At 43.2% G+C, this 17377-nt stretch overlaps 1 protein-coding gene across 10 annotated transcripts in view; it reads left to right on the top strand.

Moving 5' to 3' along the window:
* The window catches only part of ARMC9 (armadillo repeat containing 9), a 138594-nt gene that overhangs the window by 69961 nt on the left and 51256 nt on the right, over positions 1-17377 (top strand). For all 10 annotated transcript variants that reach the window (XM_032637400.1, XM_032637398.1, XM_032637403.1 and 7 more), the window contains exon 19: positions 2478-2533. In XM_032637400.1, coding sequence (XP_032493291.1) covers positions 2478-2533 — 56 coding nt within the window. The remainder of the gene's footprint in view (positions 1-2477; positions 2534-17377) is intronic.

Genomic DNA, 17377 nt, shown 5'->3' with positions numbered 1-17377 from the left:
TGGGGAGATTTGAAAACCCCCAAGGTAGCACCCCATGCCAATTAAATCAGAATCCCTGGAGGAGCCCCAGGTACAAATAGTGTTTAAAACTCATGGGTGATTCCAGTGTGCAGTCCTGCCTCGGAGGGACACAGAAATGGAGAGGCAGAAGGAGGGGGTTAGAGGTCTCCCCATCAACAGGAGGCGGCCAGGAGAGCAGCTGGTGAGGTTAAAGCTTGGCTGCCTTCAGGCTGGGGGCCCATTTCCACTTGAATGTCCTCCCCTTTGGTTTTTATGGAGCAAGTATAATTCATCCCGGATTCAGGTGGGGAAGGAACAGATTTGTATTTTCTGCAGCTACTGCATTTCTGACTTTGCACTTCCATTCTGCTAGGCGGGCATATTGAAAAAAATAATAAAAGGAAATAAAACCTAACCTTAGTCCTGGCCGAGGTTACTCCCTAACCTTCTCTATGTAGGCCACAGTTGGGAAGGCAGGGGAATGCTGGGAAAAGTTGTTGCCTATCTGCTCTGAGGTCACTAGCTATGCCGAGACCTCCCTCCCAGGCCAGGAGTCCTCTGCAGCGTCAGGGTCGGGTTTGGGTTGGGAACCTTCAAGGCTGACTCTGTTTCAGTCAGTCTATCGAGACACACCTCTATTTCCTTGTCAGTCTTCCCTCCTCCCAGGCAGCCAGAAAGCAGTGTGCCTTGTCTCTCTGGCCAAGAAAACATCTCTTCCTCTTACATAAAGCTGGCCCTTGGACCGGCACACTAACGAATGTGAGGACGAGGGGTCAGTCTACGTTTCCGTAAGGGATGTGCTTTAGCAAGAGGTTGTCCTGCGCAGAGCCAAGGCCTTACAACCTTGTGTGTTCAGGACAGACTTGGGGTCTACCTGCTCAGCTCCGGAAGGTCCAGTTTAAATGGAGTGCCTACAGTGGTTCTTTTTCATTTCAAGCACAGAAGCTGTTCTGTATCCATAGGACAGTGGCAGGACTCCAGAGACGATGACCCAGGAGTCTGCTACTTTGAAGCAAAATTAGAAAGTCATTGAATATTTGGGTGGAGGACCAGATACATACACATAAATACCTTACCTGTCAACAGCTATCAAGGCAAAATGAATCTGCAAGCATCATGCTTAAACCTAGAGGAGGGGGAGCTGGAGAGTTCCCATCTAGTCCAGTCTTCCTCCTCAAGGGGAAGTTGATAGCCGAGTGGGAGTTATGCGGTGAATCTTAAACTAGTAAATCTAGTTTTAGATTTAACAATCTTTTTTTAAAGTATCGGCTTTCTTGTTTTATTTTAGTGAACATGAAAACATGTACATGGGTTTTCATAAGTCAACTCCATCTCAATCCTCTAGCACTCTTTTTCTAGTGGAGTTTTAAGGTCCTCAAGGACAAAAATTCCCATGTATTTTAGAACTCTAACCCCACAGGAGGGAAAGGACTGCTCTGGCGAAGCCTAAGGGGAACTCCCGGCCTGGTGATGTGACGAGTGGAAGTGAATGGCCAGCAGCACCAGGGAGTTTTGTCCGTGACTCCAGCGCTCAGCAAGGGGGACCGGCAGATACCAGCCGGTCACCAAAGAGAGGACAGGGCGACCTGACTGGTCACTGGGCAGAGCAAGGCGGAGCTGGCTTTCCTGGAGGGCCCTCAGGAAAGAAGGGATGCTGGTAGCTCAAGCGCCCTGTTGTTGGGCCCACAGCCCAGGGAGCAGTGTGGGAAGCAGGGCTCGTGTCTCCGTCCTCCCGGAGAGGAGGAGCTGAGGCTCGTAAGGGACTTGGGTTCACAGGACTGCACATTGTTCCGAAAGTAGGTTGAGTCTGAGCCCACAGGCTCGGGGGAGGGGGCAGTGTGGCTGGACTAGCCTGTGGCCTCATGAAATAGCTGAGATTCAAAAAAAAAGGCCTTTCCATATTTGAAGAAGAAAGGTTTAATTTACAATTGGTAAATATAGCAGCCTCCCCACTGTGAAAGCCACTTACTGAAGGTGGGAAGGAGCAGTGCTGTTCAGGGGCTGGGAGGGCATAGAAGTTGGGTAATTAAGCTTCAGCCCGGATGCAGGTAACGCAACATCCTCCAGTGTGCAAAGTAGCTTCCACGACAACGGCACAGAATGAGGGCTGCGTCGAGGACAACGGGAGTCCTGGCGTTTCTACGGATTCCCTTCTAGGAAATGGTTTTGGGGTTTGGTTAAGTCTAGGTGCATCTACCGCCTTCCTGAGTGTGCTGGACAGTGTCTTCAGCGCCTTTGTTTCCTTCTGTCCTCCTGTTTCCTCTTTGATTTCCTTTCCTCTTCTCTCCGGCTTTCTTTACTTTCATGTCGTCTGTTCAATAAATGGGTGATAATAAGGAAGGTGCTGAGTAGGTCAGGTGCTCTGGCCCCAGGGGCTCACAGGCTTCGTTTACCTGTCTCTGCAGCAGCTAAAGGATTTTGTTGACCAAGGCTCCCAACTGTGGTTGCAGTTATTCATTGATTTTTTTTCTTTGTAGAAGAGCTACTGGACGGTGTTCTTGAATCTGATGATGACGAAGATGAAGATGATGAGGTAAGTTAGAGGCTCTTGACACCACATAGAAAACTCCGGCCAACTATTCTGAGTCTCTTCCTCGCCTTGGAAGGTTAGTCCAGAAACGGAGCTTTCAGTCCCTGCTACGTTACTTCTCGCAATTCCGTGGGTCGGCTAGAGCTCAGCTGGGTGGTTTTCTGCTGGTCTCTCTTGGGGCGTCAGTGGCTCTTCTCCACGTCTGAGCTGGCATCGCGGCTGCCACAGCCCCTCTCCACGTGGCCTCTAATCACTCAGCGGTCCATCCGGGACTGCCTTACTGGTTGGGGGCCGGTCTCCAAGGGGAAAGAAGGGAAAGCTTCCAGTCCTTGTGTGGGCTCAGCAGCCTCAGAACGTCACTTAACACTGCGTTCTGCTCGGGGCATGTGCCAAGACCAGACCAGTCGGGGGTGGGGGTGGGGGGGAGGGGTGGGGGTGGGGGTGGGGGTGGCAGTTAGACTCCACCCACGCGCAGCTGCAGGGTGGGAGGACTTGCGGGGGGCGTGTCTGGAGACTGGCCGCACCTTGGTGGGCTCGTTGCAGCCAGCATGGAGACGCCACACTCTGTGGCACTTGGGTTGATGGGAGGCTGAAAGATGACAGGTCTTCAGCTGAGTCTTTTGCCCTGAAGGGGCGTGAACCTCCCCTGTCTTCCTCGTGGGTGTGAACGTTGGGCTGGAGGCTCCCCGGGAGAATCTCCAGTGTGGGAGTCCGGGGCTTGGTTCAGAGCTGGCAGAACCTACCACTTTACCCTGTCATTTGCGTTCCTGTGGTGTGGGTTACCTCAGCTGTGAAAAATCCGCTTACCTGGTTTTTTAGAGCGTGAAGGTTCAGAACGAGGGCGTCTGAGTGAGTCCCGTGAGGTGGTGTAGAGAATGGTGACTCATGGGCTGTAGGTGGATTTTCACATGACAAGCTATTTCATTATTTTTCCTTCAGACCTAAAAAACCCATACATGGCTGTCCTCTCTTGTTCTTTGTGGTAATAAGTGATTTGCATTCCCTCTATTTTGTGGGGAGCATTTATTCCTGAAGTGAACGCTGGAAGATGAGTTGTTCTTTGGAGTTGTGGTCTGTCCATGTAAAAGGTGTGTAGAAGCCAGGTTTTTGTTCATTGATGGCATCAGTTAGGGGAGACAGTTCATTTAAGAGCCCTCCACCAACGAGGACAGCTCCACCAATGAGGACAGATCTGTGAGCGATGGTCCCTCTGCAGCCAGCCTCCTGCCTGCCATTTTCCTAATGGGCTGTAGGCGGTGCCAGCGAGCACCCCTGCTCCCTGCAGTTCTGGACTTCCAGAACTGGCCAGCACCGTGTCCAGGCCCCTTCCTTTACAAAGGTGGATCCAGAGAAGGGAGGAGGCCAGCCTAAGGTCACACAGAGCTGATGGCAGTAAAATCTGGTTTACAACAGTGGTCAGCAGACTTTTTCTATAAAGAGGAAGCTAGTATATATTTTAGGCTTTGCAGGCCACACTGTCAGTTTCATCCACCCAGATCCACCCATTGTAACACAAGGTAGCCATGGACAATACATGAATGGTTGAACGTGGCTGTGTTCCCATAAACCTTTTTTTTTTTAATGTGTCCTGAAGTTTGGATTTCATATGATTTTTATGTGTCGTTAAAAATTTTTTTCAAACATTTAAACATGTGAAAATCCTTCTTAGTTTACTGGCCTAACGACCACAGGCCATTGTTTGCCGACCCTGGAGAGAACCCAGCTCCCTGACTCACTGGCCTTCTCAGGACCGTGAAGAGACACCACCTGTGTGTCTCGCCCTTCAGCACTGTTTTATATTATACTTTGAGTTAATATCTGTTTTTTTTTTTTTTTTTTTTTTTTGCTGTACGCGGACCTCTCACTGCTGTGGCCTCTCCCGCCGTGAAGCACAGGCTCCGGATGCACAGGCCCAGTGGCCATGGCCCACAGGCCCAGCCGCTCCGCGGCATGCGGGATCCCCCCGAACTGGGGCACGAACCCGTGTCCCCTGCACCGGCAGGCAGACTCCCAACCACTGCGCCACCAGGGAAGCCCCGAGTTAATATCTTAATTATTTAATTCCAATAACTTTTTGTCCAAAAAAAGCTCCCCTCAAGTTCTGTTTTTCCCCCCTATCTGTTATCACTGTGGGGTGGTTTTATTTTATTGCTATTAACCCCTTTGTTTTTGTACTGCAAGGGAAAATTCATTTGGTTCAGCTATTAATCATGGGAATTCAACTTTTGGAAATTTCCCTGTGGAAGTTATAGTCGACTATAACTACAGTTATAGTCTATGGTAAAGAAGGAATATAGACATCTTTTAATTTTCTGGACTTTTTGCTACTCTATGCATATTTTTATTTTAAGAAGCTAGTGTTGGGCTTCCCTGGTGGCGCAGTGGTTGAGAGCCTGCCTGGCGATGCAGGGGACACAGGTTCGTGCCCCGGTCTGGGAAGATCCCACATGCTGTGGAGCGGCTGGGCCTGTGAGCCATGGCCGCTGAGCCTGTGCATCCGGAGCCTGTGCTCCGCAACAGGAGAGGCCACAACAGTGAGAGGCCCGTGTACCACAAAAAAAAAAAAAAAAAAAAGAAGCTAGTGTTTGAAAATATTTGTTGTGATAACTAGAATTTTCAGAAGATTCTTGAAAGGGTTTAGCTGGAAAATTATAAGGAAAGGACCTGTCATTTGGGGCCAAAACTTGACTCTCTGTGATGAGCTCAGGTCGGCAGGTTCTGGGCTCTCCCTCTGTCATGGTCCCGACGCGTACCGTGGAGGACTAGCCAGGACGACCTGGGAAGGAGCCAGCAGGTCTCTGCTTTACTCAGCTTTCCCCAAGGCCAGGTGTTACTTTTTAAACTGGGGGCAGGGGTGGGGGAGGTATGGGTGTGGGGAGAAAGTGAAAGGTGCTTAAACTACAGGAAAATCTCCAAAAATCAGTTGTGCAAGTCACACTGTTGTTGGAATGTGGCTGTCACTTCCCAAGGTGACAACTTTGAAGGAGACAGCAAAATTATTTAAACCCAAAACGCAGATAATGAAGCCACTGTTTGCAGTTAGCTGCTTAGTGCCTCTAAAGGTAAAATGGCTCTAGGAGGGGCCGGAGGCCGGGGTAAATTATGGCTGCCTTGCCTTACACTGAGCTGAAATCTGTGCCCTTGCAACTTCGGCCACTGGTCCTGCTCCGCTGGAGACTCTCAAGGATCCCCAGATGCAAAATCTGATTTTTCCCTCTAATTTCTAAAAATGTAATGACTTGTCCTGATGTATTAACAGTTATTTAGTTATGCCTGAATATATATACATACACATACCAACATAAAAAGTTAACTAGAGTTAGTTTTTTTCTGACTTGTAGACTGTCTAGGATATAACGTCAAATGGAAAAAGGAAATTGCAAAGTAACGTGAGCAGTATGAGTCAATTTCAGAAAACAAACTTATAAACACACGTCCTGACGAATTATATACCTGCTCATATATACAGAGCAGAAGGTGTGGAAAGTTACACCCTCTTAGTTGACACTGGAAATCCCCGGGGTGAGGTCTGGGGACGAGGAAGTGTGGCTGAGAGGTGAAGAAAGGCCTGGATCGGCAGGGCCCAGGGCTGCAGACTCACCACGTGAGGCGAGAAGTAGGAAGGGCATGCTGGATTTAGTGGACGGAGGTTGGCTGCTGAGCATTTTTGAAGACTAATGAGGCAAAAGCCAAACTGAGCAGTTGAGGAGCAGGTGGGAAGTAAGAGAATGGAGCTAATAAGTACATACAGCTCTTCCCACAGATGTGGCTATGAGCAGGGGAAGAGAGTTGGATGGTGGCTAAACGGGGCATTTTTGTTCTGTTTTCATTTGGGAGATACCTAAGCATGTTAAAATGCTGTTTGGGGGCTTCCCTGGTGGCGCAGTGGTTGAGAATCTGCCTGCTAATGCAGGGGACACGGGCTCGAGCCCTGGTCCGGGAAGATCCCACATGCCGCGGAGCAACTAGGCCCGTGAGCCACAACTACTGAGCCTGCGCGTCTGGAGCCTGTGCTCGGCAACTAGAGAGGCCGCGATAGTGAGAGGCCCGCGCACCGCGATGAAGAGTGGCCCCCGCTCGCCGCAACTAGAGAAAGCCCTCGCGCAGAAACAAAGACCCAACACAGCCATAAATAAATAAATAATTTTTTTAAAAAAATGCTGTTTGGGAAGGATCCAGTTGAGAGGGAAAGGTTGAACATTCAAAGCAGGAGGAGAGAGGATGGCATCAGAAGGACAGGTGTTTTCATTATTTTCTCAATTGCTTCTTATACTCTTCTTGGACCATTTAAAGCTCCAGAGGAAAAAAAAACTATCGCTAGATAAGCTTGGACAGTACCTAGGAGAGAATGGACAAATGACAACAACGATTTAAGGGTTCCAACTCATCTCACCTAGTGCTTTGAAGAAATGTGTTATTATCTAATACAGTTTATTTTTATATTAAACGTAGATAATATGTTCCCAAAGGGTCGATGGTGAACCACAAGGAGTCCTGATTCCAGTATTCTCACCACAAACGGCTCACATTTTCTTACAGTTTGAGGCGAGTTCCTTGTGTCTAGCTCATAAGTGGCTTTGTAAGTGGAGATGAAAGGCCTTTCTGTGCTATTCCGGAAGATTGATTTTAAGACAAATATTCTCCCCTCTTAACAAAATAGGTTTAAAGGCTGGGTTAGATCAGCCATGGACATTTACTTACTGGTTGCCATGAAAGTGACAGTCATGTGCTCAGCAGTTCCTTTCTCTATAGACTTCTGAAATCTAAGAGCCATTCACTTGCTTATTCAACAAATATTTGAGGACCTTAAAATAACATTATTCTAGGAAGTAATGGGGAAGGGATCCAAAAGAAATTTAAGAGTATCTATGGTTTAAAATGACTCTAAGAGTTTAAAATCTAGATAGGTGAGGTAATAAAGACCCTGATAATAGCTTGTGTAGCATCACCACGTGCCAGGCACTGTTCTAGGCACTTTACACTTACTGTTTACCCATTTATTCCTCACAAGAACCTGGTGATAGGTGCCGTTATTGTTCCATTTCACAGACAGGGAAACAGAGAAAATATGTCACTTGCCGAGTTCACACAGCTGGTAATTAAGTGACGCAGCCAGGAATCAAACCCAGGTGGTCTGACTTGTCCACACTGTTAACCACTACATGATTTTGTCTCTTGCGAGACATATATAAAGTTAGCAAATAATAGAGAATAAATACGCGCTCAGAAGTCCGTGAATGTGATAGAAACAAGAAGTGCTGCAGAAATTCCGAGTACTCAGAGAAGACTGGAAAGTGGCTGTTTTGACAGCACTTTGCCTCACCGAGGGTGAAAGGTGAGTGGAATGGATTGCTGAAGAGAAGGATGTGGTCAGGAAAGCAGGAAAGGCATCTCCTAGAGGAGGCAGCATGAGCTTTGTCCTTTGCTTCTCCCCGACCCACAGTGATGCCCCCACAAAACCCATATTAACAACCTAGTATGTGTATGTGCTTTCATACTTTTCTTACAAGGTACACAAAGAAAGTACACAAACATATGTACCATAGTCCTGGATGTTTTTGTCAGTATTTGTTGTACAAAATGAGATAACACACAGATGCAAACACACACGTCCTCAGTGTTGCCTTTTTCCCCTCTTAATATCTTCTGGAAATCCCTCTGAGTCAACCAGCAAGGCAGCTGGGATTCCCTTTAAAGCTGTGCATGTGCGGTTTTCCTGATCTTTGCTACTTCCGACAGTGCTGCAGTAAACATCTTTGCAAATGTATCCTTATTTAGTGGTGCTTTTATTTACATGGGCTTCTGTTGCTGGGTTGAAGTGTATGTGTGTTTTAATGGTAATGCATTTTTCTAGATTGCTTTTTAGAAAGGCTGTAACAGTTCAGATTTCACTAGCAGAGCAGGAGAGGAGCCTTTCCCTCCATCTCCACCAGCGATAGGTGTCATTACTCTTTTTATTTTTGCCAATCTAATGGTGGTAAAGTGGATCTCATTGTCATTTTAATTTTGCATCTCCATTGAGTAGTGAGTTTGAGTGTCTTTATGTTTATTTGATTGGATATTTGGATTTGCTATGCTGTAATTTCACATTCCTATCTTTTCTCTATTTTTAAAATTGCGTTTGTCTTTCCGTGTCGGTTCATGTGAATTCTCTATATATTATAGATATTGATCCTTTTTCACCTTAATTGCAGCTATTTTAAAGATGTATCTTTTATTTACTGACATATTTTTATAACTTCTTTTGTCATAAATCTTTAAAAAAAATTTTAAAGACAAATATCTTTGCTTTTCTCTTATACCCTTTGGATTTTCTATCCTGATTAAGGTTTCCCTTAACCCTAAATTTTACATGTAGTCTCGCCTATATTTTCTTCTAAGATTTCATTTTTTCATTTAAAATTTGATTATTAAATATTTTATACATGTAAAAGAAATATATAATGTTTATGTAGGTTTGAAGTAACTGTCCTCAAATTTTTGGTTGTGGAACACTTTTATACTCTTAAAATTATTGAATATTGCAAAGAGCTTTTGTTTATGTGTATTTTGCCTGTCAATGTTTGCTAAATTAGAATATAAAACTGATAAAATGTACTTATTAATTTTAAAATGACAATAATAGGGGATTCCCTGGTGGTCCAGTGGTTAGGACTTGGCACTTTCACTGCCAGGACCCGGGTTCAATCCGTGGTGAGGGAACTAAGATCCCACAAGCCTCGAGGTGCAGCCAGAAAAATAAAAATAAAATAAAATGACAATAATAAACCCATTACATGTCAATGTAAATAAAATATTTTTTTAAAGAATTATTTTCCAAAACAAAAAAAACTGTTAAGAAGAGTAGCATTGTATTTTGTTTTTAGGAATCTCTTTAATATCTGGATTAGAAAAGAGTTGGGTTCTCAAATCCACCTGTGGGTTCTACCTGTTGCAATATGTTGTTTTGATTGAAGGATATAAAGAAAATCTAGCCTCATACATTTATGTAGTTGAAATTGTTGGAGTATTTTAATAGCCTTTTGGGATAGAAATATTTTTCTTTGATACTACTTCAAAACTGGACAAGTGATAGTTTATTAAAGGTTAGTTGCAATGTGGAATCAGAAACTATATCAATAAACCTTTTTTATTCTGTTAATTAAAATCTATTCATCTATTTTTCATTTTGTTTATCTTATTTTCTGATTGCTCAATGCTAGTGTATAGAAATACAATTGACTTTAGTATTTTGATCTTGTTGTATCCTATAACCTTACTGAACTCATTTATTAGCTCTAAAAGTTTTTGTTTCTTTGTTTTGTTTTGTGATGGATTCCTTCGGATTTTCGGTATACACCACCATGTCATCTGCGAATAGAGATATTTTCACTTCTTCCTTTCCAATCTAGATGTCTTTTATATCCTTTTCTTGTTTAATTGCCCTGGCTAGAAGTTCCAGTACGGTGTTGAATAGAATTGATGAGAGTGGACCCTTTGTCTTTTCCTGATCTTAGGGGGAATGTTTGTCTTTCACTGTCCAGTATGATGTTAGCTGTGGATTCTTCATAGATGCTCATTATCAGTTTGAGAAATTTCCCTTCTTTTCCAGCTTTGTTAAGTGTTGAATTTTGTCAAATGCCTTTTCTACATCAATTAAGATGATCATGTGTGTGTGTGTGGTGGGGGGGTGTCTTTCATTCTATTAATATGGTGTATTACACTGACTGGTTTTCATATGGTAAACCACCCTTGAACTTCTGAGATAAATCCTGCTTCTCCATGATTTGTAATCCCTTTCATATGTTGCTGGATTTGGTTTGCTAGTATCTCTTTGAGGATTTATGTATCTATATTCATAATAGATAGCAGTCTGTCGTTTGACTTCTCTTGTGATATCCTTGTCTAGTTTTGATATCAGGGTAATACTGGCCTCATAATATGCGTTGCGAAGTGTTCCCACCTCTTCCATCTTTGGAAGAGTTTGTGAAGGGTTGTTAATTCTTCTTTAAACATTTGGTAGAACTTTACCAGTGCTGCCTTCTGCACCTGGGCTTTTCTTTGTGGGAAGTTTTGTTTTTGTTTTTACTAATTTGATCTTTTTACTTATTATATGTCTGTCTATTCATATTTTTTATTTCTTCTTCAGCAAGTTTTTGTAATTTGTGTCCTTCTAGGAATTTGTCCATTTCATCTAAGACATTGATTTGTTGGTGTACAGTTATTCATAGTATTTTCTTATGGTTTCATTTCTGTAAGGGCAGTAGTATTCCACCTTTCATTCCTGATTTTACTAATCTGAGTCTTATCTCTTTTTCTTAGTCAGTGCTATGGACTGAACTGTGTTCCCTCAAATTCATATGTTGAAGCCCTAACCCTCGGTGTGGCTGTATTTGGAGATAGGGCCTACAAGGAGGTAATTAAGGTTAAATGAAATCATAAGTGTGGGACCCTGATCTGATAGAATTAGTATACTTAGAAGAAGGGACACTACAGAGCACTCTGTCTCTCTCACCACCATGTGAGGACACAGAGAAAGCGGCTGTCTGCAAGCCAAGAGGAGAGCCCTCATCAGGAAGTGAATCAGCCTGCACCTTGATCTTGGACTTCTCAGCCTCCAGAACTATGAGAAATAAATTTCTCTTGGTTAAACCACTCAGTCTGTGGTATTTTATGATGGCGGCCCAAGCTGACTAATACAGTCAGTCTAGCTAAAGTTTTGTCAGTTTTGTTGATCTCTACAAGAACCAACTTTTGTTTTTGTTGATTTTTCTCTATTGTTTCTCTATTTCATTTATCTCTAATTTCATTATTTCCTTCCTCCTGCTCTTCTTTTTCTGGTTTCTTAAGGTATAAAGTTAGCTTCTTGATTTGAGACCTTTCTTCTTTTTTAATGTAGACATTAAATACATTAAATATATACAGCTATAAATTTCCCTCTGAGTACTGCTTTTACTACACCTCATAAGTTTTGGAAGGTTGTATCTTCATTTTCATTCATCTCAAAGTATTTTTTACTTTTTCTTGTGATTTCTTCACCCACTGATTATTTAAGAGTGTGTTTTCAACAAAGCCTATGAGTTGACCCAAGTGAACTAGTGGGTTAAATAAAGACAAATTCTATCTATGAGGGGGTTTTCCAGGAAATTGCCAGACAGGTCAAAACATGACAGTTTTCTGAGAATGAGGCCTTTGGGGTGCTTCAAACCTGTCTGCTCACTCCAGTGACTGCTTGGATGCTGGTTTTCACTTTGATTGCAGAGCTGGTGGTTTTCAGGGACCTGGGGAGAGAGTGAGAGGAACAGGGCAAGTTTAAATGCCACAACATTTGCTGTTCTTACTGAGAGCCAGTTTTCTTCTTGAATAAACACTCCTCAGATTGTTGCAACCTTTGGTTAATTTTCAAAGTCCTGAAGAAATTGATTTTGACAATTTTTGCCAGTGTTCTTGCTTTTACGGAGAATGGATTTTCAAAAGTGCTTACTTCACAATTCCTGCTGGCATCCTGCCTGTTTTGCACTTTCAATTGCTCTTTCACCCACATGTGATTTTGTATTTTCATGCATTGATAGTTGGGGAAATAATGGTTTTGCACTTTTGCAGTTCTTCCAGTTGTTGTTGTATTTTATTATAAAACATCCTTCCAAATTGCATTCGTTAATATCACCACTGATCTCATCAGAAAAGTCTTTAGGTGTTGGGAAGCTATCAAGCTCACAGTAGTAGGTACAAGTTTTTTAAAATTCTTGTTTTCTCTTGAGAGTTCAAATTTTATTATTGATAACAAATACTATCAGTTGTTTTCCTTGAAGTGACAGGCTCACCTCATCAATTTTTGAGAATATGTCTGCCAGATACCCAAGTCTGCATAACATAGTTCTTATGTCATTCTTTTGAGTAAAAGAGATGCTCCTCGAAAAAAAGTGCCTAATTCAGCTTGCAAATCAAATAACCGCACAAATGCTTTCTTCAAGATGACTATCATGTACATCCTCTTTACACAGAATGCTAAAAAGACAGACCACGAGAATCAAGATTTAATAAAATTAATTCCTGCTGCTTCACTGAGGACTTCTTAAATGAAACTCTATCATCTTTCTATCATCTTTCATCTATCTATCTATCTATCTACCTATCATTTTTCTATTATTCATCTATAAGTCTGTCTATCTAGCTAGCTAGCTATCTGTGGTGGTAATGGAGAATACAGTGACTACGACTAGAGCTTGTTAGCAATGCCCTGATTGATGCTATAGAGCTAGTAGTTTTACCCTCCTTTGCTTTTGCACCATAAGTTCAGATATCAGGTTAAACCATGAAAGTCAATAAAAGTATTCAATGAGGTATTTCAGTTAGTGTCACTTGTGTTTTGCTGCCAAGTATTTACATAAAAGGTCTTTAATGACTCGTTACTATTGATACTGGATGAATATAAGCCAAACAGCAGGTCCAGGCATAGCTCTGCAGGTGAGATACTAACTCAGCATTCATGTTTGCAGCTTAATCTTTAATTCAACAAGCTACTGTTTCATTGAGAAGTAGCACGCTGTAATTTCTTTTGCTAACTCTCCATCCAGCTGGCATTCAGTAGTATTGGCTCTACAAGGCTGTTGTGTATTTTTCTTGGACCAATGCAATATAATAACGTACACTTTAAGGTCTTCAGTGTCTTTGTTTTTTAAATAATTGGGCTTGGGGGTGGGGATAATTTTAGATTTACCGAAAAAGAAAAAGAATACACAGCTCCTGTATGCCCATAACGCAGCTTCAGTGGCTTTCTAATTTCTAGTCTGAAAAGATATAACAAACAAATTTTCAGTTTTTGACTTTTAAAGAACTCAGTCACATCTATGTTTAAAATATTTAAATTCTTTTTCTTTGGACTCTGAATGATTGGTCTCAAAATTATACCTTAACTGGCTTTATGTGCTCCGCAGCGGGAGAGGCCACAACAGTGAGAGGCCTGCGTACCGCAAAAACAAACAAACAAATGTTTACGTAAGGTAAATTATTGACATCTATAAAACTGAGGGAAAGATAACTTCCATCATAATTTTGGTTTTTATTTGCAGTTTTGCCCAGCTTTTCTGGAATAGATTCCTCCCTTCCATGAGTCAGAGACCTTTCTGATAAGTCGGTTTCATTTTTTTCAGCATTTTTTCATATAAATGGTGCAGCTGTGGGTTGAGAAATTGAGTCCTCTGATCATTCTTTGTGTGTGTGTGTGTGTGTGTGTGTGTTTTGTTTTTTTTTAACATATTTATTGGAGCATAATTGCTTTACAATGGTGTGTTAGTTTCTGCTTTATAACAAATGATCATTCTTTTTTAAGCCAATGATCCGTCCTTAAAAGTATAAGAAGAAGACTTTATAAACAAATTTTCTTTTATCTTAAAATAAATGATTCTTAAATTTTAACAGTTTTAGAGAGAAATTTTTAAATTAGAAAAGCTTTTCTATAATTTTTCATCATAAAAATAACTGTTGCAACATAAAACAATACGTGTACTGCTAGTCTGTTACTGCATAGGAGCAAGGAAAGCCTCATGATTTCAAAATAAAGATTTATTGGTTGATAATGAAGTTGTATAAGTTATAGTAGATGTAACCAAAGATTGCTAGTAAAAGCACAGTAGAAGTACTGAGAACAAACTTAGTTATGAAAATGTACATATCTATACCCCAAACCTTAGAAATTTCTAGAAAACACAAGAATAAATAAAACATACATTTATTAACTATCAGAGTGATATCATGTGTCATGTAGCCTCCAGAAAACTTCACTGTATCATAGAGAATGAGAGTGAAAAGGCAAATACTATTACTATTAAAATAATTGTGTATTGTTTTACATTTTATAAATGATAATAAATATATAAGTATATTCTATGTGATATATAATAATATTATATTATGAACATAGTATAGACTTTATAAACCTCCTGAAAGGATCTTGAGGCCTCTGAAGCTTCCCCAGAACACACTTTGAGAACCACTGGTTTACAGTTTAGTTTTGTACATCTTTATGAGTTTGGTTATTAAAATTTACTCTGGCTTCATAAAATAGATCAGGAGGATTTTTATCTTGTCCTGGGGGCTGGAATTAGTTTTTTTTTTTTTTTGTCTTACCATTTCTTTTGCCCACCACCCCACCCCCCACCCTGCCACCCCAATCCCACCTGGCCCATGGTGTACGCACATATTCTCCTGAGGAAGTGAAGCCGGTCAGTCTGGTATAGGAAGTGGGGGGAGGGGGTAGGGGGTCCGAGGTTAACCGCCCCCCAGGCTGCTGTCGTAAACTCAGACCCAGTGACCATCTCGTGTGGTTGATATGACGTGGGAAGGCTAGGCTTTTTCTTTTCGTTTTCTTTTTAAATCATATTTCCTAAATCTTATTCCTTAAAAGAAATTTTTTATGTCACTAATTTTTCAAGTGATACTCTCTTTAGATGCATTTTACCAAATACAAGGCCCTGGGTAGAAACATCAGTATCCAAAGAAAGGCCGGGCTCAGGCAGTAGAGCTGAATCAGTGGCTTTTATAAAATCCCAGTGTGTTCTGACGTCACTAAGGAATCACATCAAAAGCATTTGGCAGGGCTTCCCTGGTGGCGCAGTGGTTGAGGGTCCGCCTGCCGATGCAGGGGACGCGGGTTCGGGAGGATCCCACATGCCGCGGAGCGGCTGGGCCCGTGAGCTATGGCCACTTAGCCTGCGCGTCCGGAGTCTGTGCTCCGCAACGGGAGAGGCCACAACAGTGAGGGGCCCGCGTACCGCCAAAAAAAAAAAAAGCACTTGGCACAGTTCCTGGGACACCGTAAGTCCCTGGTGAATGTCGGTTCCCATGGTGATGATGGTCATGGTTATGATCCTCAGTATCACCACTGTCGTCAACTTCAGGCCCACCACACCTGGCTGTAGAGAACATATTACGTACTGGTGTTTCTGCACCTGGTGTCCCATTGTATTCTGGCTCTGGTGGAAGCATGGGTGCCATAGAGGAGCCTTAGATAAGGATATGGCCTCAAGTGTTTTAAAATATAGTGTATTAATAGAAGATGTGAGCTTCAGTTAGGCTAACAGATAAGAAAAAATAGTTGCACCCAGTTCGCAAGAGGTTGGGGCACATCACACCCAGGGGGGTACATGTCAGGGGAGAGGAGGCACCGAGGTCAGGAGGCTGAGGGAGAGAAAGGAAATGTGGCCAAGAGCCTTTGTTGTGGTTTCTGAGGAAAGAATGGTCGGGGCAAGGTAAGATTCGCTGGTTTGAATAATTTCATGGGGCTTTGTGGTCTAGGGGCTGTCCCGAGTTGTCTGGTACCTGGCCAGACAGGTGATTAGGGCGGGTGGATAATGGCCCAGAGTATGAGGACCCAATACAGGAGGTGATTGGGGCGTGGGCTCTGGATTGGTTGGTTTGCATTTGAAAGGTGTGCTCCCAAGTGAGTTGTTTAATATCTCCAGGAACTGGCTACTTCTAGGAGAGGCAGTCCTTCCATGGTCAGCAAGACCCCAGATGTCAAACCATCAGAAAAGAGAAAATAAAAGGCATGGTTAATACACGAGGCTTCCACAGCCTGGCCCCACTGGACTTTCTAGCCTTATCTCCCTCCTCTCCCTGACACTGACTCTTGAAGTAAGCTGGAGCTCTAGGGACCCTGCGTGGTCTCAAACCTTCCCTGCTGTTTCCCCTACTGCCTTTATCCCACTGTTGCTGCTGCCTGGGTTCTGGGGCTGGGACAATTACCGCCGTCATCATATCTGGTAATCTGGTCGTAAGAGTCACGTTGATCCCTTAAGTATTCACCCCAACTGGTAAAGACCAAAGTCTTTCAAATGGAACTTTTATTTATTTAAAAACTAGAGGAAGAGGGACTTCCCTGGTGGTGCAGTGGTTAAGAATCCGCCTGCCAATGCAGGAGACATGGGTTCGAGCCCTGGTCCTGGAAGGGCTCCACATGCCGTGGAGCAACTAAGCCTGTGCGCCACAACTACTGAGCCCGTGTGCCACAACTACTGAAGCCTGCACACCTAGAGCCCGTGCTCCACAAGAGAAGCCACTGCAGTGAGAAGCCCGCGCACCGCAACAAAGAGTAGACCCTGCTCGCCGCAACTAGAGAAAGCCCATGTGCAGCAACGAAGCCCCAATGCAGCCAAAAATTAAATAAATTAATTAATTAAGTTAAAAAAAAAAAAACGAAAACTAGAGGAAGAAAGCAAGTAAAAGAGGTGTTACAGCTGTTAGATTCAAATCAGCTTCAGAGAAGGTGGGCATCCAGGCTGAGGAATGGCATGAGTCAAGAGCATAGGCCGGACACCAGCCAAGGATGGTTCACTTTGGCCTCAGCTTGGAGTATGCGAAGGGGGAGGGAGGGAGACAAAGCTGGAAAGGCAGTTTGGAGCCAGGCTACAGAAAATGGAATATCTGTGAAGCCCTGAATACTTATGTGTGAGCCTGGGAGGGATGTGAACAGAGCCTGGGAGGGATGTGCTATAGGATGGTTGATCTGGCGTCAGTGTTCAAGTTAACAAGAGATCGAGAAAGCTTAGAATTACTGAGGAGCCAGCATCTTCTGAATGCTTACTGTGTGCCGGCCAAGAGCTTAACGAGCTTTCTTCTATTTATTCCTTGTACCCCCTCTGTCAAATAGGTACTTTTATTAGCCCTGTTTCTTGGATGAGAAAGCCAGAGTTTAGAGAGGTTCAGAAACTTGCTCACGGTTACATGGGCAGTAATTGGTGGAACTGAGATTTAAACCCAGGCTGGTGTGAGAGTCTCTGTGCCCGCCCTCCCTCTGCTGCATGCTTCAGTGGGGATGATGCTGAACTTGGCCACCAGCTGGGAGATATTCTGCAGGGGGTGCTCCTG

Source organism: Phocoena sinus, chromosome 7 (genome assembly GCF_008692025.1).
Source record: "Phocoena sinus isolate mPhoSin1 chromosome 7, mPhoSin1.pri, whole genome shotgun sequence".
NCBI lineage: Eukaryota > Metazoa > Chordata > Mammalia > Artiodactyla > Phocoenidae > Phocoena > Phocoena sinus.
Note: the sequence above shows the minus strand (reverse complement) of the source record. Positions and strands in the feature narration are given on the sequence as shown.